The sequence below is a fragment of the Eptesicus fuscus genome, chromosome 3 (assembly GCF_027574615.1).
Source record: "Eptesicus fuscus isolate TK198812 chromosome 3, DD_ASM_mEF_20220401, whole genome shotgun sequence".
Taxonomy (NCBI): Eukaryota; Metazoa; Chordata; class Mammalia; order Chiroptera; family Vespertilionidae; genus Eptesicus; species Eptesicus fuscus.
The window spans coordinates 113,963,008-113,983,842 of NC_072475.1; the positions used below are offsets into that span (position 1 = coordinate 113,963,008).

The 20,835-nt window shown below is 40.3% G+C and overlaps 1 protein-coding gene across 3 annotated transcripts in view; it reads right to left on the reverse strand.

Annotated features, from left to right (window-relative positions):
* The window catches only part of U2SURP (U2 snRNP associated SURP domain containing), a 76,888-nt gene that overhangs the window by 45,311 nt on the left and 10,742 nt on the right, over nucleotides 1-20,835 (reverse strand). For all 3 annotated transcript variants that reach the window (XM_028138471.2, XM_054714125.1, XM_008161174.3), the window contains exons 2-4: nucleotides 9,883-9,927; nucleotides 8,099-8,230; nucleotides 2,670-2,768 (exon numbers count right to left, since the gene is read on the reverse strand). In XM_028138471.2, the coding sequence (XP_027994272.2) occupies nucleotides 2,670-2,768; nucleotides 8,099-8,230; nucleotides 9,883-9,927 (276 nt within the window). The remainder of the gene's footprint in view (nucleotides 1-2,669; nucleotides 2,769-8,098; nucleotides 8,231-9,882; nucleotides 9,928-20,835) is intronic.

Consider the following 20,835-nt stretch of genomic DNA (forward strand, 5'->3'; position numbering starts at 1 on the left):
AATAAATGGTGTTGGGAAAATTGGACAGATACATGCAAAAAAATGAAACTAGACCACCAACTTACACCATACACAAAAATAAACTCAAAATGGATAAAGGACTTAAACATAAGACAGGAAACCATAAAAATACTATAGGAATCCACAGGCAGCAAAATCTCAGACATATGCCGAAGGAACTTCTTCACTGATACTGCTCCTAGGGCAATGGAAGCTAAAGAGAAAATTAACAAATGGGACTACATCAAAATAAAAAGCGTTTTCACAGCAAAAGAAACCATCAACAAAACAACAAGAAACCCCACTGCATGGGAGAACATACTTGCAAATGTTATCGCTGATAAAGGTTTAATCTCCAACATCTACAGGCAACTTGTACAACTTAATAAAAGGAAGATAAATGATCCAATAAAAAAAATGGGCAACGGACCTAAATAGAATCTTTTCAAAAGAAGACAGAAGGAAGGCCCAGAGACACATGAAAACATGTTCAACCTCACTAATTATCCGAGAGATGCAAATCAAAACGACAATGCGGTACCATCTCACACCTGTCAGAATGGCTATCATCAACAAATCAACAAACGACAAGTGTTGGCGAGGATGCGGAGAAAAAGGAACCCTCGTGCACTGCTGGTGGGAATGCAGACTGGTGCAGCCACTGTGGAGAACAGTATGGAGTTTCCTCAAAAAACTGAAAATGGAACTCCCATTTGACCCAGTAATCCCACTCCTGGGAATATATCCTAAGAAACTGGGAACATCAATCAGAACGGATATATACACCCCTATGTTCATAGCAGCACAATTTACAACAGCTAAGATTTGGAAACAGCCTAGGTGCCCGTCAGCAGATGACTGGATCAGAAAACTATGGTACATCCACACAATGGAATATTATGCTGCCATAAAAAAGAAGGAATTCTTACCATTTGCAGCAACCTGGATAGAATTGGAGGACATTATGCTAAGTGAAATAAGCCAGTCAATGAAGGAAAAATACCACATGATCTCACTGATTTATGGATAGTAAAGAACATTATAATCTGATGAACACAAAGATAGATACAGAGGCAGTAAAGCATCAAACAGACTGTCAAATTACAGTGGGAAGGTTAGGGAGAGATCGGGGAGATAAGAGATCAACTAAAGGACTTGAATGCATGCATATAAGAATAACCAACGGATGCAAAATATTGGGGGGTGAGGGCATGTATGGGAGTGGGGTGGGGGGGGGCAATGGTAAGGTATGTACACATATAATACCTTAATAAAAAAATATTAGAAATTGAAGCAGCATTATATCTAGACAGTTGGCATTAAAAAAAAAAAAAAAGCTCAGAACCTTGACAATTTCCATTAAAACTATGCCAAATGTCTTCAAAATGTATGGATAGAAAGGCCACTGGAACAGAATAGAAAGTAGAGAAATAAATCCAACAGCATGTGCAAATTTAGTATTCATTAAAAGTGGCATCTCAAAACAGCCAAGAAGAGATGGACTTTTCAATGAATGATGGTGGGGGCTACCTTAATAGCTATTTTAAAAGAGATAAAAATGAACCAATTATTCACATTATACACAGATTTAATTTTTTAAAAAATAAAACCATGTGAGTATTAGGAAAAAATGAGGAAATTCCTTTATAAGATGGGAATGGAAAAAAAAGAACCCTAAAGGAAGGACCCATAAATCTAATTACATAATAAGTACTTTATACATGAGAAAACACTGGAAGCAAAATAAAAAGACAATCGAGGAACTGGGACAAAACACTGCACCATATATCATAGACCAAGTGTTAATATACATAATATACAAGGTTTCTAAAAATATAGGTAACCTACTATCTTACAGAAAGATTGGTTTAGTTAGGAGCAGACCGTCACAGAAACAAACACAAGAAAAGTTGTTCAACCTTATTTATTTATACAAGAAATGCAAATTTAAAACTATACTGAAATACTATTTTCATCTAGCCAGGTTGGCAAAACAACTTTGATAACATCCTTTGTTGATAGGCTATGAGGAAACTCTCAGTAATTGCTGACAGGAAAGCAAATTGGCCCTGCCTTGAGAGAGAGCAATTTGACAATATTTAGCAGAGCTACATTTACGTGTTTACCATCAACCCAATAATCTCACTTATAGAATATGTCCCAATGATACACTAGCAAAGAAAAAAACATATGCACATTAACTATCCATAGCAGCACTATCTGAAATGGCAAAAGACCAAAACAAATAGGATTTTCATTGAATAAACAATTGCATATCTACACAAATACTTTAAAAAAAAAAAAAGAAAGAAATACCTCAATATACTTGTTAGTAATCTCTGAGACATAATGTTAAGTGAAAAAAGCAAGATGAAAAAGGTAAATTATATGCTACTGTGCACCTAAGAAAGAGGAGTGGGGTACGATATACATGTACACACTTGCTTATAGAAAAGAATAGACCAGAAAGAAAACAGTGTAGGAGACAGGGACAGAAGCCGGACTCCTCTAAATAGACCTTGTGTCACAGACTTGAATTGGAGGCAGCAGCTGAGAATACCCTGGAAGTCAAAAATCTCTGAAAAACGTGTCTCTACTGCCCATACACTTACTGTCCCTTTGGATACATTTATGTCCAAGGGTCACTCAAAATACATTTTAAACATTACCTTTTTCTTCAATTCTTCTTGCTCCTTCTTACTTAAAGTTCGCTTAGCTGTACTCATTTTTCCAATACTGAATGCTTTCAGTTTGTTTTCTAGAAGAGGCTATGAAAAGAAAAGAAAAAGCATACCTTTACATAGTCTTAATACTATCTATAACTTAACTAATAGACCTAAACTGATAACCAAATCTTCAGAACAACTTAAAAAAAAATCATTGTAAAAAAAAAGTTGAGAATACACTAAGCATCAGGTACCTGCATACCTTAAAGGTTAAATCTGATGTAAATATACATTTCCTTCAGCTAGCAAAGAATACCTTCATTTGTTAGCTGAAGGTTACCAACATACAAAAGGTTTTTAAAAAAAGGCTTCGAACTCATTCAACTTGCTTGTTGGCAGCAAGAATGAAAAAGCAACCGAGGAGGGAAAGCACAAATGTTTCCCAGTAAAAGAAGCAGTATAGAACATAGACATTTCGAATAAAGAGAAAGAGGCATACGTTTCCATGGTTAAGCAGAAATTTTATAACCAACAGTTCAGGTACCACAAATTGCATCACTTCCTTGTATAATTCAGTAAATTACCTCATTCTTTTTTTTTCTCAATGCTTTTCTATTTTTTTTTTTTTTTTTTCACTTACAGCTTACATTCAATATTACCTTTTACTAGAGGTAAGTACACTGGTGGGGTCCCTTGGCCTGACCTGCGGGGACTGGGCCAAAACTGGTTCTCTGAAATCGCCTTAAGGGTCCCGGAGTGCAAGAGGGTGGTTCTTGGGTGATGCACCCTGGAATCGGGCTCCCTCCTCTCTGGTTCCGGTGCGTCACCTGAGAACCGCAGCTGCCAAGTCACTGCAGCTCGGCAGCTCCTGTGTTGAGCGTCTGCCCCCTGGTGGTCAGTGTGCGCCATAGCTACCAGTTGGAGCGTCTGCCCCCTGGTGGTCATTGCACGTCATAGCTACCGGTCAGACAGTCGGATGGTCACTTAGGCTTTTATATATATAGGTTAGTTTCAGGTGTAGAGTATAGCAGTATAGCAATTAATCATATACTTTACAAAGTGTTCCCCTCCCCCCTGATATTGTTAGTACCCACCTAGCACCATACATCATTATTACAGTACTAGAGGCTCAATGCACAAAATTCCTGCAAGAGTAGGCCTTCCTTCCTCCAGCTGCCAGCACCGGCTTCCCTCTGGCACCCAGGACCCGGGCTTCCCTCCGGCTGCTGGCAGGCACCCGGGACCCGGGCTTCCCTCGCAGCCCTGGCTTCGTCTGGAAGGACGTCTGACGTCTGGTCTAATTAGCATATTACACTTTTATTATTATAAATTATTGACTATATTTCCTATAGTGTACTTTACATTCCCATTATTATATTACTAGAGGCCCAGTGCATGAAATTTGTGCACGGGGGGTGGGGGTGGGGGGGAGTGTGAGAAGGTAGTGTGTCCCTCAGCCCAGCCTGCACCCTCTCACAATCCAGGACTATTGGCTCCCAACCACTTGCCTGCCTGCCTGATTGTCCCTAACCACTTCTGCCTGCCAGTCTGATCAACCCCTAACCACTCCCCAGCCAGCCCGATCAACGCCTAACCGCTCCCCAGCCGGCCTGGTCGCTCCTAACTGTCCTCCCCTTCAGGCTTGGTCGCCGCCAAATATCCTGCCCTGCTGACCCGGTCACCCCTAGCTGCCCTCCCTTGCCAGCCTGGTCACCCCTAACTGCCCTCCCCTGCTGGCCAGGTTGCCCCCAACTGTCATCCCCTGCAGGCCTGTTCCCCCCTAACTGCCCTCCCTTGCAGGCCTGGTCCCTCCCAACTGCCCTCCCCTGCTGACCTGATTGCCCACAACTGCCCTCCCCTGCTGGCCATCATGTGGCAGCTATCCTGTGTCTACATGGGGGCAGCCACCATTGACCACATGGGGACGGCCATATTATGTGCTGGAGTGATGGTCAATTTGCATATTTCCTCTTTATAATATAGGGCAGAAGCCCAGTGCATGAAATTTGTGCACTGCGGGTTGTCCTCCCCTGCAGCCTGGTCACCCCCTAACTGCTCCCCTGCCGGCCCGGTCACACCCAACTGCCCTCCCCTGCCGGCAAGGGTGTGAGGGTCAATTTGTATATTATCTCTTTATTAGATAGGATTACCTAATAAAAGAGTAATATGCAAACTGACCATCACTCCAACACACAAGATGGCGACCCCCATGTGGACACAAGATGGCCAGCAGGGGAGGGCAGTTGGGAGGGACCAGGCCTGCAGGGGAGGGCAGTTGGGGGGGACCTGGCCTGCAGGGGAGGGCAGTTGGGGTCACCAGGCTGGCAGGGGAGGGCAGTTAGGGATGACCACGCCGGCAGGGGAGGGCAATTAGGTGCAATCGGGCCAGCAGGGGAGCAGTTAGGCGTCGATCAGATTGGAGATGGTGCAGGCTGGGCTGAGGGACACATACACCTGCCCGCCCACCCCCCGCCATGCACGAATTTCGTGCACCGGGACTCTAGTATAAGATTAACTACCAATTTGTACTTCTAAACCCCTTCACCTTTTTCACCCAGTTCCTCAACCCTCCTCCCTTCTGGCAAGCATCAGTCTGTTCTAAGTTATCTATGGGTCTATTTTAATTTTGCTTATTAACCCTTTGCACTTGCTTGCTTTTTTCTCGATTCCTTTATTCTACTTGGGATTTAATTTTTTAAATACCCCAGATTTTACAAAGCGTGGCAGTAGAATAAAAAACTGGAGTTTCTTTTCATACAAACTTATTTATTTGGATTTTTTTATATTTCAAATACATATGAGCTGCTACCGATGCTAACCATGTCGAGTCACACTCGACATCCAAGTGCAAAAGGTTAATTTATTCTGTTCTTTAGATTCCATACAAGTGCATATGGTATTTGTCTTTCTCTGACTGACTTATTTAACTTAGCATAATATCCTCTAGGTTCATCCATGCTGTCACAAATGATAAAATTTCATTCTTTTTTATGGCTCAGTAATATTCTCTTGTTTATATGTACTACTAATTTTTCTCCACCTGAAATCACCTCATCAACAATAGTGATGTTTATAAACATCATTTTATTTGGTGGGAATATATCATAAACAATATTTCAGGTTTTTGCACAAGTAAACATTCATCAATTACTTTTGAATGTGAGGAAATAGCTTTTTCTTCTGAAATATGGTTTGAATAAATTATAGACCTTTAGTTGTTCAGTTATTAATTTGAATGTTAGCTTATGATTCATAACTTAAAATGTTTATTAAATACAACTGAAAATATTAATCTGCCATTAAATCTGAAGGTTTCCTAGCACCTACTAAAATGAGAAGTTAACCAACTGCAAAATTAGACTTTATCAATCCCAGTTAAAAAGGCTTCCCCTTGCAATATGCAAAATGAAAGAGTAATATTACTGCAAACTATTTTAAAGTTACATTCAATTCCTTTTGAAAAAAAAAAATAAAATAAAGCAGCTTATAACCCAAAAGTCAATATTGGATTTCAGGAACAGATTCAAGATAAATTTTTTCTCTGAAATAGGAAGAGAAATGTTTTGCCATCATTCAGTCAACATCTTTGGTTTCAACTTAAAAAGTTTAAACAAATTATGAAATTGCATGTAAATTCAATGGAAGACATAATTTTATAAAACAAAATGTTTGGGCTCAATTTTTATTTATAGCCTAAGAGCTAAACCCAAAATGGAAATGGTTAAGGTACTTAAGGACTATTCACGCAAAGAAATAAAATCATCCATTAAAAATTTTTATTTTAGCAATCAGCAGCTTTGTGTCACTGCAGGTTGCCCAGGACCAAACCAGAGAGTCGGACCTGCATTACCACCATTTGTCCACCATCCAGAACTGTAATGTCAGTGCTGACATGTGCACATAAGGAACTGTTGGACATTGAAATTGGGTCTCAAAAGAACTGTTGGCCCAGAAAGAAACTCACTACAGATAGATTCATTTGCCTTTCAGCATAACCATTATTGCTTGTCTCATTTTTGGTTCCTATAAGTGTATTTCTAGTAGCACATGATCTCACTCATCTAGGGGAAACGATGAACAACATAGACTGATGAACAAGAACAGACCCAGAAAGAAGGAGGAATGGATAAGACTGTCGGGCCTCAGAGGGAGGGGAGGGGAGGGAGGGGGTAGTGGGGAGAGATCAACCAAAGGACTTGTGTGCATGCATATGAGCCTAACCAGCGGTTAAGGACAACAGGGGGGTGGGGGCATGCGTGGGGAGGGGTGTGGGATGGGAATGGGGGGATGAGGACAAATATGTGATACCTTAATCAATAAAGAAATTAAAAAAAAATAAAACAGGTGGCTGGCTGGATTTGGTCCATAGTCTGTCGTTTACCGACTCTCACTCCAACCACTAAGTTTCACTGTTTCTAATATGTATATCGGGAGCCTAAAATATGTCTGACCACACAACAGGAGTGAAATAAATAATATTATTGACTACCATTATAAAAATAAAAATAAATAAATAAAAAACTTTATTTTGCGAAATTAAAAAAATTTGAACTAAACAGAATATTTTTAAGTGTGTTCCTGTAAAATGGATCTCAACAAAGTAAAAATATTTTTATGCTGAGAAATATTCATGGAAAACTTTTTAAGCATTATCAATGTTAATACTGGCTGGTGCTGATTATCTTCATTATTATGTTTTCCAAATTTAATCACAAGAAAACATTTAAAACTGAAAAAAGAGCACTTTTCAGACACATGCAGTAAGGAAGCTCCTTCTCTGGGTTCTCGTATTGCCCCGGACAATGCACTAACCAGTGTGAATAGCACCTGTCTGTCTTCTTCCCAAGGCAAGACTATAAGCTCTCTGAGAGCAAGAGCCATCTATTTTTTAAACATCTGTGTATGTGACTGGCATTTGCACTTGGTTCAGTAAATGTGTGGTATAAATGGGGGGATGGGGAGGGGACAATAAATGTGACCATTTAACCATTTTACATCCAAAACACCCGTTGATTTTTAAAAGAAAATTTTAAATAAAACATACCTCACTTAAAACTAAAAAACATTTCCTTGGATGAACTTAAGTTTATCGTTAACTCAAATACAACAAAAAATGCTATTTTCAAACAGTACAAGATGAAACAAGTACAAAACCAAGATATCCAAGCACCAAATTAAAGGACAGATTAAAATCATTAACTAGCCCTGGCTGGTTTTGCTCAGTGGACAGAGCGTTGGCCTGTGGCCTGAAGGATCCCGGGTTTGATTCCAGGTTGTGGGTTCGATCCCTGCTGGGGGGTGTGCCGGAGGCAGCCTGTCAATGGTTCTCATCATTGATGTTTCTATCTCTCTCTCCCTCTCCCTTCCTCTCTGAAATCAACTTAAAAAAAAAATTCATTAACTATACTTTATTACTTTTATCAAGAACTTACTCTTGAAGTATTCTGGTGAGGAGAATCACAAAGGCTTTCACGGGCACTTTCATTCCTATAATTATGTTTTCTTGGGCTCTTAGGTCGTGTCCGACTTGGCATATCACTTTCTGAGGGTCCAGATGCATCCATCTTTATAGGAAAAGGAAAGTAAGTTTTTTCATATGTTTCAACATATATGTAGTGTTGAAAACTAGAAATAACCCCATTGTCCAAATACTGACAAATTTAATTATACACTATCAAAACACTCATCCCTTAATATCACCACTAATTTCATCAGAAAGGTCCTTAGTTATGGGGAAAGTTTTTAATGAAAGCTCAAATTTTATATCAGTAACAAATAGCTATTTACTTTTAATATTAAGTAACAGGTTCAGTTCTTTCATTTTCAAGACAATATCTGCCAAACACCCAACCATGCTTTCTCAGTTGCTCCTTCAAATAAAAATAGTATTCCATGAAAAAAAAAAAAACAAAAAGCCAGTTTCATTTCTCAATTTAAAAAATCCCACAAGTATTTTTCTCTTCAAGATAAACATTACACTTTGGTAAGTTGAACTGCCTTATAGGTACTCTCCATTTCATCGTATATGACATTAAAAAGACTCATATAAAAGGACAAAATCTACTAATAATTTTACTGCTTCATCAAAAACAGTCTTAAGAGAAACGAGCATATTTTTCTGTGCCTAAGAAAAATAATACAATGACTACTAATACATTTTGGAAACACTGCCTTGATTCGTGTTCAGGTGCCAACATTTTACCCATCAATTGTTTTTTTCACCATAAGTGCAAATGTCAACACAGTGAAAAAGGCAAATAATGTGTTAGTGTTATTATAAAATAGTTTTGAACTCACAGACCCCCTGAAAGATTCTCGACTCTCAGGGGTCTGAAGACCATACTTTGAGTACTGCTGTAATAACATGTAAAGAATGTTCATTGCAGTACTATACAAAATACCAAAACCCTTTCAACAAAAAGTATATGCCCATCAACAGAGAAATACCATAATAAATAATTGTACTTCTTCTGTGGAACATTATGATGCTCAAATTTGAGCCATTAGAAAAACTAGACTAGAACTATGCCTGTTAACTTATAGGGATTTCAATAGGTATATTGTGCAATAAGAAAAGAATGACAGTATATAGTGCAATGCCATAGTTAACGTACAAGTATACACCTTTATGTATGCATAGAATTTTATAAGCATAATAAAAAAAAGGAAATATACATACTGGGTTTCTAACATGTTCTGTTCCAACTTATCTGAACAGAACAAAAAGAGAAGGGCATCTAACAAATAAGATAAAAACAAATAGGCACATATACCTAATAAAAGAGTGACATGCTAATTGACCATACCTTTGCAACGCCCACCAGCCAATCTGGAGTGAGTATGCAAATTAACCCAACAAAGAAGCCAGGTTAATTTGCATACACAGGTGCTGAGCGGCCAGGGATGGGGTGGGACGTTTGCGTCATCACCATGGCAACGACGCAGGCATTCCGCACCACCCCAGCCACTCCGGGCCTCTGGGCAGCATGGGAAGGCAGAAAGGTAGCTCTGGAGCGGAAAGGCTGCTTCGGCCAGAGCAAAGGCGGTGCCAGCAGCCAGGGGAACGAAGGCCCATTCTTGCACAAATCTTCATTCGTGCATCAGGCCACTAGTACATTATAATTGTACTTATCAAGTAAAATCATAAGGGTAGATATATAAACAAAGAGAAATTAAATTTTTAAAAAATCATACAAAAATTGCCTTTTATACTCACATGTGCCTCTGAAGATCCAGATGAATGAACATCTGATGATCTTGTCTGCAAGTATGAAAAGTAAGTCAATATTAAACAATCAGAAAATGTCTTACTATACTAACAAAACAAGTGTTTCTCATACTCAATTTTTGACTTAATTTTTCCAAATTTGTAGCAATTTCTTCAACTAATAAAACCAAAGGGCAATCTCTAATATGAAAAAGTTGTGATCCAAAATAAATGTGAAAGTCCATTCTTTAAAATTCAGAATGTGTATTTCCCAAAATATGATACAAATGATACATCACGGCTGTAACACTGACCTAGCAGCAACTTACTACACAGCAAAAAAACTTCTCCTTTCTCCAACCCCATAAAAATCATATAAGCAGAGTCTAATAGCAAGAAAATACACATATAAACTCTTGATATATAGCAAAAGTTACAATTCTGCAGAATAATTTTAAAGAAAAACAAAATCCTATTATCAAATCCCCACTAGGCCTCCATTTGCAGCTTTTTAAAATTCTTTATTGATTGACTGATTAGAGAGAGAGAGAGAGAGAGAGAGAGAGAGAGAGAGAGAGAGATCTACCTCTTTGTTATTCCACTCATTTATGCATTCACTAGTTATTTCTTGTATGTGCTCTGACCCGGGAACGAACCCACAATGTTGGCATATAGGGACGATGCTCTAACCAACTAAATACCTGGCCAGGGCCCTGCAACTCATTTTAAGGGGGCTGCTTCAACTTTGGCATGCCACTGTTGCTGACTATTGCACAAGTAGTCTTCAACTCTCAAAATTTTATCTTTTTTCCCCCCATTAATCTACAGTTTACATTCAGCAGACATTTTATTGGTTTTGTACTATTAACCTTTTGCACTCGCTTGCTTTTTTCTCGATTCCTTTATTCTAATGCTAACCGTGTCGAGTCACACTTGACATCCGAGTGCAAAAGGTTAAAGACAAAAAAGCCAAGCTGCAAGACTATTTAAATAAGATTCATACGGATCCACACAATACTTCTTTATTTATCTTATCTAAACATAAGGCTAAGAACAGCAGGTCAGGAGATTAGAAAAATGGCGACGGAATAGAGTCGTGTTTGGAGGCTGGTCCTGGGGCGGAGAGCAGGAAAGGCAGAGGCTCGCAGAGGGAGTGTACGTGGGCAAGCCAAGGGACAGCTAAACTCCAGGAGAAGGCGGGGGAGTGCTGGGCAGTGTTCCTCTGACCACGCAGCACCCACAGGGGCTGGGTCCCCTCCCGGAGCTGCGGGCTCACCGGGCGCCTCGCCATCTTGCAAGGAAAGGAGGATTTTATTGGAAACCTGACTTTCCGCGACAACTGCAAACACTGAACTGCTGCGATCACCAGACCACCGGTCCCCTATCGGCGCAAACATTCGGATTCAAAGGAACTCTTCACTGCACCACGTAAAGGTCAGATTTCGCCTGAAAAAGGAGTGGTTTCTAATCCCCGTGGTGGGTGAGGGAAGCACTGGGTGAGGGAAGCGCGGCAGCCGCAGGACCGGCAGGAACCGGGAGGTCTGTGCCTAGAAAAATCGGAGGCAGTTGGAACTGCCGTGATCCGTGATGTGGAGGGGGGTCCTCTGAGCTGCTAACAGAAGTGACCTCTTGAAAGCAACTCATTTTAATCTGACGAGGAGGGTCAGACTAAGAATTTTCAAAGGAGTGCAGGATCCTCAGTCTGGCGCACAGACCCACTGTCGGCACACTTGGGCTCTTTCCGACTCTGATTGCTAAGCCCAATACATAGGAAAACCCAGGTGGAAATCCCTGAAATACTGCAGGGGAAGTTGTTTTTTCGGAGCCTGGGGAGCAGAGCTGGGTGTGACCATGGGGGGGGGAGGGGGGAGGCATCTCTGAGGCGCACACCTCCACAAGCTCTGAGGCACACACCTCCACAAACCGGTAGTGAGTGCCATAGAGGGGGAACAAAAAAAAAAAAAAAAGCTAGAGAGGCCCAGAAGTCAATTCAGAAACACTGCCACCCAGGGGCTGAAACGCTAATTGTCTCTGGTGTAATCAAAAATAAATACGAGAAATTAAAACACGGCCAGCTTAAAAAGCAGGACTGGCTTACAACACTAAGGAGCCCTGGAATGAAGCTGAACTGAAATACCGCCCAGACTGGGAAACAGGCGTACCAAACAGAATAATAGAGGAAGTGAATGACAGCCGCTACTGCACATTTTAGTCTTCCTATTTTTTAATTTTAAATTCTTTTTTCAATTTTTTTAATTTTTTATTCTTATTTTTTTATTTTCATTTTTTGCGTCTTTTACTTAAGAAACTAATTTTTTTCTTTTTCCCCACTCGATTTTCACCTTTTTAATTATTACATTTTTATTTTCAATCAAGATTATTAGTACTACTATTTTACTTTTTTTTTTTTAATGTCATTTGATTTTCTCTTTCTTTTATTTTGGGATTAGTGTCCTACATTCTATTTGCATCTTTCCCTTACAATTGTTTTACCCTATATCAAAGCTAACATTATGCCATCACTCTCCTCCTAACCTTTCCCCTTTTGATCTCCTGTTTATCTTAACCCTTTCTGGCTTTAGATTTTCCCTACTTTTTCAGATTACTCTCTGCTAAAAGTTCACCCTACTTATATATCTAATTCCCAACCCCCTGCTCCAAATCCATACAAACCTCTCTATACGCTACCAAAAAAAAAAATTATTTTTCTCTCTGGCCTTTTGTTGTTGTCTGCTTGAATGTTGATTAGATTGAATTTTTATGCTTTTTTATGAGATTGTTTTGATTATTCTTTTTGTTTGTTTGGTTGGTTCTTTTGTTTGCTTTGTTTTGTTTGTTTTTAATTTTGTTTTCCCTTGCCTCACTTGATATTAGCTCGTGTTGCAGTTTGTATTAATCTCCAGGCTTGTGTTGCTGGAATTTGCTGGGAATAGTGGTTGTTCTAGTGGAGTTTACTCCACATAAATATAGTTTGTTCCCCTTTTCTCTCTTAGTATCGGTCTTGTCTCTCTTACTTTTTTTTCTTTTCTTTTTCTTTTCTTTTTTTTCTGCTCTTTTTCCAAGTTCAGATTCACACTCTTTTTCTTTTTTTTTTTTTTGTTCTTTCTTTTTACCCTCCCTCTTCCACTCCTATTCCCTAATTTGTCTTTCTCTGGTGGTTACCTTTATTGGAGGTTATTAATATCGTGAATACAATTCTGTTCAGTGCCTTGTCTGTTGTGCCTGGTTGTGTTGTATTTTGTACCTTTAAATCAACGCCTGAGAGAGAGATCTATATAACCAGACATCCGGAGAAGAGAGACCATGGGGAGACAAAGAAATAGCCCCCACAGAAAAGAAAAGCAGGCATCACCAGAAAAGGAAGTAAACGATTTAGAGGCAAACAACCTATCAGAGAAAGAATTCAGAGAAATGGTCATAAGGTGGCTGAAAAGGATGGAAGACAAATTCGACAATATGAGTAAGAACCAAGAAGAAATGAAGAAGAACCAAGAAGATATGAAAAATGACATCGCTGCTGTAAAGAACTCAATAGAAAGCATCAAAAGTAGACTAGAAGAAGCAGAGGACCGCATAAGTGAGCTAGAAGACAAGATGGAAAAAAATACCAATTACAATAGCTTCTAGAAACAAAAATTAGAAAGCATGAGGAGAGCCTAAGGGAACTTCGGGACAACACAAAACAAAACAACATCAGGATAATAGGGGTACCAGAAGGAAAGGAAACTGAGCAAGGAATAGAAAAGCTGTTTGAAGAAATAATAACAGAAAACTTCCCTGCTATGGGGAAAACCCACACAAATCCAAGAAGCTCACAGAGTTCCAAGCAAAATGAACCCCAAAAGACCGACGCCAAGGCACATTATAATTAAGTTGGCAAACACCAACGACAAAGTAAGAATCTTAAAAGCGGCCAGAGAGAGACAGACAGTTACATACAAAGGAACCCCCATCAGACTAGCAACTGATTTCTCAACAGAAACTCATCAGGCCAGAAGGGAATGGAATGAAATATACAAAGTCATGCAAAGGAAGGGTCTAAATCCAAGAATACTGTACCCAGCAAGGCTATCAATCAAAATTGAAGGTGAAATCAGGAGCTTCACAGACAAAAAAGGACTAAGGGAGTTTATCACCACCAAACCAGCAATGAAAGAAATGCTAAAGGGTCTGCTGTAAAAAAAAAAAAGAGAAAGAAATAGGAAGCAAAGAAGGAACACAGGGGTATAGAATAAAAATGGCGTCAAATAAGTACCTATCAATAATAACTTTAAATGTAAATGGATTGAATGCCCCAATCAAAAGACACAGGGTAACAGATTAGATAAGAAAACAAAACCCATATATCTGCTGTCTACAGGAAACCCACCTCAAAAAAAAGGACGCATACAGACTGAGAGTAAAGGGCTGGAAAAAGGTTTTCCAGGCGAATGGAAATGAAAAAAAAAGCTGGGGTAGCAAAACTTATATCTGACAAATTAGATCTCAAAGTGAAGGACATAACAAGAGAAAATGAAGGCCACTTCATAATACTAAAGGGAGAAATCCAACAAGAAGAAATAACTCTGGTAAACATATATGCACCCAAAACAGGAGCACCAAGATACATTAAAAAACTCCTGGAAGATATCAAAGGGAGATTGACAGCAATACAATCATAGTGGGAGACTTCAATACCCCACTATCACCATTGGACAAATCCTCTAAACAAAAAATCAGCAAAGAAACATCAATCCTAAATGACTCACTATAACAGATGGAATTAATCGACATCTTCAGAACATTTCACCCCAAAGCCACAGAATATACATTCTTCTCAAGTGCACATGGGTCATTTTCAAAGATAGACCATATGTTAGGACATAGGCAAAATCTCTCCAAATTCAAGAAGATAGAAATCATATCAAGTATCTTCTCAGATCACAGTGGCATAAAACTGGAAATCAACTACAATAAAAACAACCCAAAGAAATCAAACACTTGGAGACTAAACAGCATGCTACTAAACCATGACTGGGTTACCAAAGACATCAAGGAAGAAATAAAAAACATCATGGCAACAAAAGACAATGAAAACACAACAATCCAAAATCTATGGGACACATTGAAAGCAGTCCTGAGAGGGAACTTCATAGCTCTACAAGCCTACTGCAAAAAACAAGAAACAATGGTAATAAATTACCTAACCCAACAACTCAAAGAGTTAGAGAGAGAGCAACAAGATAAGCCCAGTGTAAGCAGAAGGAAAGAAATAATAAAGATCAGAGCGGAGATAAACGACATAGAGACCAAAGAAACAATACAAAAGATCAACAAAACCAAGAGCTGGTTCTTTGAAAGGATAAACAAGATTGATGAACCTCTAGCCAGGCTCACCAAGAAGCAAAGAGAGAGGACCCAAATAAACAAAATCAGAAATGAAAGAGGTGAAATAACAACAGACCCCGACGAAATACAAAGGATTGTTACAAAATACTACGAACAACTCTATTCCAACAAACTGGACAACCTGGAGGAAATCAACATATTCCAAGAAAAATACAACCTTCCAAAACTCAATCAGGAAGAATCTAAACAGCTCAACACGCCAGTAACTATGGAAGAAATTGAAGCAGTCATCAAAAAGCTTCCGGCAAACAAAAGCCCGGGGCCAGACGGCTTCACAGGAGAGTTTTACCAAACTTTCAAGGAAGAACTAAAACCTATCCTCCTCAGACTATTCCAAAAAATTCAAGAGGAAGGAACACTTCCAGGCTCCTTCAATAAAGCCAGCATCACTCTAATACCAAAACCAGATAAAGACAACACAATGAAAGAGAATTACAGGCCAATATCACTCATGAACATAGATGCCAAAATCATCAACAAAATTCTAGCAAATCGGCTCCAGCAGTACATCAGAAAGATCATACACCATGACCAAGTAGGATTTATCCCAGGAATGCAAGGATGGTACAATATCCACAAATCAATAAACGTGATACATCACATAAACAAATTGAGAGATAAAAATCACATACTCATATCAATAGATGCAGAAAAAGCATTTGACAAAATCCAACACCCTTTCTTGATAAAAACTCTCAACAAGGTGGGAATAGAAGGAGCATACCTCAACATAATAAAAGCCATATATGATAAACCCACAGCAAACATCATACTCAATGGGCAAAAACTAAAACCATTTCCCCTAAGAACAGGAACAAGACAGGGATGCCCACTCTCACCACTCCTGTTTGACATAGTACTGGAAGTATTAGCTATCGCAATTAGGCAAGAAGAAGAAATAAGAGGCATCCAAATTGGAAAAGAAGAAGTGAAGCTGTCCTTATTTGCAGATGACATGACATTGTACATAAAAAACCCAAAAGATTCCATAAAAAAACTAATAGACTTAATAAATGAATTCGGCAATGTAGCGGGATACAAAATTAACGCCAAGAAATCTATGGCATTTCTATACACCAATAATGAACTTACAGAAAGAGAGACTAAAAAAGCAATCCCATTTACCATCGCACCAAAAAAATTAAGATACCTAGGAATAAACTTAACTAAGGAGGTAAAAGACCTATATGCAGAAAACTACAGGACACTGAAAAAAGAGATAGAGGAAGACGTAAACAGATGGAAGAACATACCATGTTCATGGATTGGTAGAATCAACATCATTAAAATGTCCATACTACCCAAAGCAATCTACAGATTCAATGCACTCCCCATCAAAATACCAACAGCATATTTCACAGACCTAGAAAGCACTCTCCAAAAATTCATCTGGAATAAAAAAAGACCCCAAATAGCCACAGCAATCCTGAGAAAGAAGAATAAAGTAGGAGGGATCTCAATACCAGATTTCAAGCTGTATTACAAAGCCACTGTTCTCAGAACAGCCTGGTACTGGCACAAGAACAGACATATTGATCAATGGAACAGAATAGAGAACCCAGATATTGACCCAAACCACTATGCTCAATTAATATTTGACAAAGGAGGCATGAACATACAATGGAGTCAAGACAGTCTCTTCAATAAATGGTGTTGGGAAAATTGGACAGATACATGCAAAAAAATGAAACTAGATCACCAACTTACACCATACACAAAAATAAACTCAAAATGGATACAGGACTTAAACATAAGATGGGAAACCATAAAAATACTAGAGGAATCCACAGGCAACAAAATCTCAGACATATGCCAAAAGAACTTCTTCACTGACACTGCCCCTAGGGCAATGGAAGCTAAAGAGAAAATTAACAAATGGGACTACATCAAAATAAAAAGCTTTTTTACAGCAAAAGAAACAATCAACAAAACAACAAGAAAGCCCACTGCATGGGAGAACATATTTGCAAATGCTATCACTGATAAAGGTTTAATCTCCAACATCTACAGGCAGCTTATGCAACTTAATAAAAGGAAGATAAATGATCCAATAAAAAAATGGGCAACAGACCTAAGTAGAATATTTTCAAAAGAAGACAGAAGGAAGGCCAAGAGACACATGAAAACATGCTCAACATCACTAATTATCCGAGAGATGCAAATCAAAACAACAATGCAGTACCATCTCACACCTGTCAGAATGGCTATCATCAACAAATCAACAAACGACAAGTGTTGGCGAGGATGCGGAGAAAAAGGAACCCTCGTGCACTGCTGGTGGGAATGCAGACTGGTGCAGCCACTGTGGAGAACAGTATGGAGTTTCCTCAAAAAACTGAAAATGGAACTCCCATTTGACCCAGTAATCCCACTCCTGGGAATATATCCGAAGAAACTAGAAACACCAATCAGAAAGGATATATGCACCCCTTTGTTCATAGCAGCACAATTCACCATAGCTAAGATTTGCAAACAGCCTAGGTGCCCGTCAGCAGATGACTGGATCAGAAAACTGTGGTACATCTACACAATGGAATACTATGCTGCCATAAAAAAGAAGGAATTCTCATCATTTGCAGCAACCTGGATGGAATTGGAGAACATTATGTTAAGTGAAATAAGCCAGTCAATGAAAGAAAAAATACCACATGATCTCACTGATTTATGGATAGTAAAGAACATTATAAAGTGATGAACGAAAAGATAGATACAGAGACAGTAAAGCATCAAACAGACTTTCAAATTACAGGGGGAAAGTTAGGGAGAGGTGGGGGAGATATGAAATCAAACGAAGGACTTGTATGCATGCATATAAGCATAAAAAATGGACGCAAAACTCTGGGGGGTGAGGGCATGTATGGGTGGGGGGTGTGGGGGGGTAATGGTAAGATATGTACACATATAATAACTCAATAAAAAATAAATAAATAAAAATAAATAAATAAATAAAAAAAGAACAGCAGGTCATATTTTCATACTGAATCAGTTTATTGCTCTGAACTCTACTTTACTGGGTCCTAGTTAAAATCAGCCCAAAACAACCAACCATGGAGATACTTCCTACCTCTGTTCTTTCCATCCATCAGTTTTCTTTTTCCAACTTTTATTGTGATCCTCATTTACTTTCTTCTCCCAGCTAACCTTTCTTAAATGGCAAGATGGTATGGAAGAAGCAATTTTTTACATTTAAAATAGAGGCCCCGTGCATGAAATTCGTGCATTGGTAGCAGGTCCCCTCAGCCCAGCCTGCACCCTCTCCAATCCGGGACCCCTTGGGGGATGTCCGACTGCCGGTTTAGGCCCGATCACACAGGCTGTATATATTTTCTTTAGTTGGTTTCTAGGTGTTTTGTATTTTTGTTACTATTATGATTAGGATATTATTTTTATTACTTAGCAGATTAATAAATACAGCTATACTGAAGGGCAGTTGATTTTTTCCCCCCAGACCATTCAGTCTTTTGACTGAACATTTTTCTTTTCTAAGAGGAATTATTTATTTCCTTGGATTGTCTCAATGTCTGCAAATGGGCACATTTCAAATTGTTTTTGAAAGTGTTTTTCGCAGTTAATCTATATATATAAAAGCTTAAGCGACCGTTGCAACCGAAACAACCGAACAGGCTGCGTAGGGTGACCAGGCCGGCAGGGGGGCTAGTGAGGGATGACCAAACGACTGAGCAGGATCAGGCCTAAACCGGCAGTCAGACATCCCTCTCAAAATCCGGGACCACTGGATCCTAACTGCTCACATGCCTGCCTGCTTGATCACCCCTAACTGCTCCTCTGCTGGCCTGGTCGCCACTAACTGCCCCCCCGCCCGCCAGCCTGGTTGCCCCTCACTGCCCATCTCTGCTGGCCTGGTCGCCCCCAGCTGTGCCCCTGCCGGCCTGGTCGCCCCCAGCTGTGCCCCTGCCGGCCTGGTTACCCCACGCAGCCTGCTGCTCAGTCGTTTGGTCATCCCTCACTAACCCCCTGCTGGCCTGATCACCCCACGCAGCCTGCTGCTCAGTCATTTGGTTGTCCCTCACTAATCCCCCTGCCGGCCTGGTCACCCCACGCAGCCTATTCAGTCGTCCATTCGGTTGTTTCAGTTGCTTAGGCTTTTATATATATACTAGAGGCCCGGTGCACGAAATTCGTGCACGGAGGGGAGTTGTCCCTCAGCCCAGCCTGTACCCTCTCCAATCTGGGACCCCTAAACGGGCAGTCGGAAATCCCTCTCACAATCCAGGACTGCTGGCTCCCAACTGCTTGCCTGCCTGCCTTCCTGATTGCCCCTAACCGCTTCTGCCTGCCAGCCTGATCACCCCCTAACCACTCTGCTGCCAGCCTCTTTGCCCCCAACTTCTCTCCTCTGCCGGCCTGGTTACCCCTAACTGCCCTCTCCTGCAGGGTTGATCACCTCCAACTGCCCTCCCTTGCAGGCCTGGTCCTTCTCAACTGCCCTCCCTTCCAGGCCGGGTGCCTCCCAACTGCCCTCTCCTGCTGGCCATCTTGTGGTGGCCATCCTGTGTCCACATGGGGGCAAGATCTTTGACCACATGGGGGCAGCTATATTGTGTGTTGCAGTGATGATCAACCTGCATAGTACTCTTTTATTAGGTAGGATAGAGGCCTGGTACAGGGGTGGGGGCCAGCTGGTTTGCCCTGAAGGGTGTCCCTGATCAAGGTGGGATTCCCTTGGGGCGTGGGGCGGCCTGAGCGAGTGGCCTGTGGTGGTTTGCAGGCTGGCCACGCCCCCTGGCAACGCAAGCGGAGGCCCTGGTATCTGGAATTTATTTTCCTTCTACAATTGAAACTTTGTAGCCTGGAGCAGAGCCAAGCCTCGGGCTCCCTCCCAGGCCCGCAGCCATTTGTGTTGGGGTTATAATTGAAACTTTGTTGCCTTAAGCGGGTGGGCCCGGCCAGGGTGTGCAGAAAGCTTTGCTACCCCTGTTGCAGGCGGCAACCCTGGCCTGCTCTCTCAAGCTCCATTCTGCCGCCATTTGTTTGAATTTGTTTACCTTCTATAATTGAAACTTTGTAGCTTGAGTGGAAGCTTAGGCCTGCAACAGCTGGCAGAAAGCTTGGCTTCCTCTGTTACCTAGGAAACCTTGCTCTCTGTGGCTGTAGCCATCTTGGTTTGGGTTAATTTGCATACTCGCTCTGATTGGATGGTGGGCATGGCTTGTGGGTGTGTCAGAGGTATGGTCAATTTGCATATTTGTCTATTATTAGATAGGATAGATTAACTCTGTGGAACACTCTTTCAAAAACAATTTGAAATGTGCCCATTTACAGACATTGAGAAAATCCAAGAAAATAAATAATTCCTCTTAGAAAAGAAAAATGTTCAGTCAAGACTGAATGGTCTGGGGGGAAAAAAAATCAACTGCCTTCCAATATAGCCGTATTTATTAATCTGCTAAGTAATAAAAATAATATCCTAATCATAATAGTAACAGAAACATAAAACACCTAGAAACCAACTAAAGAAAATGTATACAGCCTGTGTGAAAACACAAACTTTACAGGACTCAGTTATTCAAGTCACCTTTTGAAAAGACTCATCAAATTCCTGCATGAGAAAAC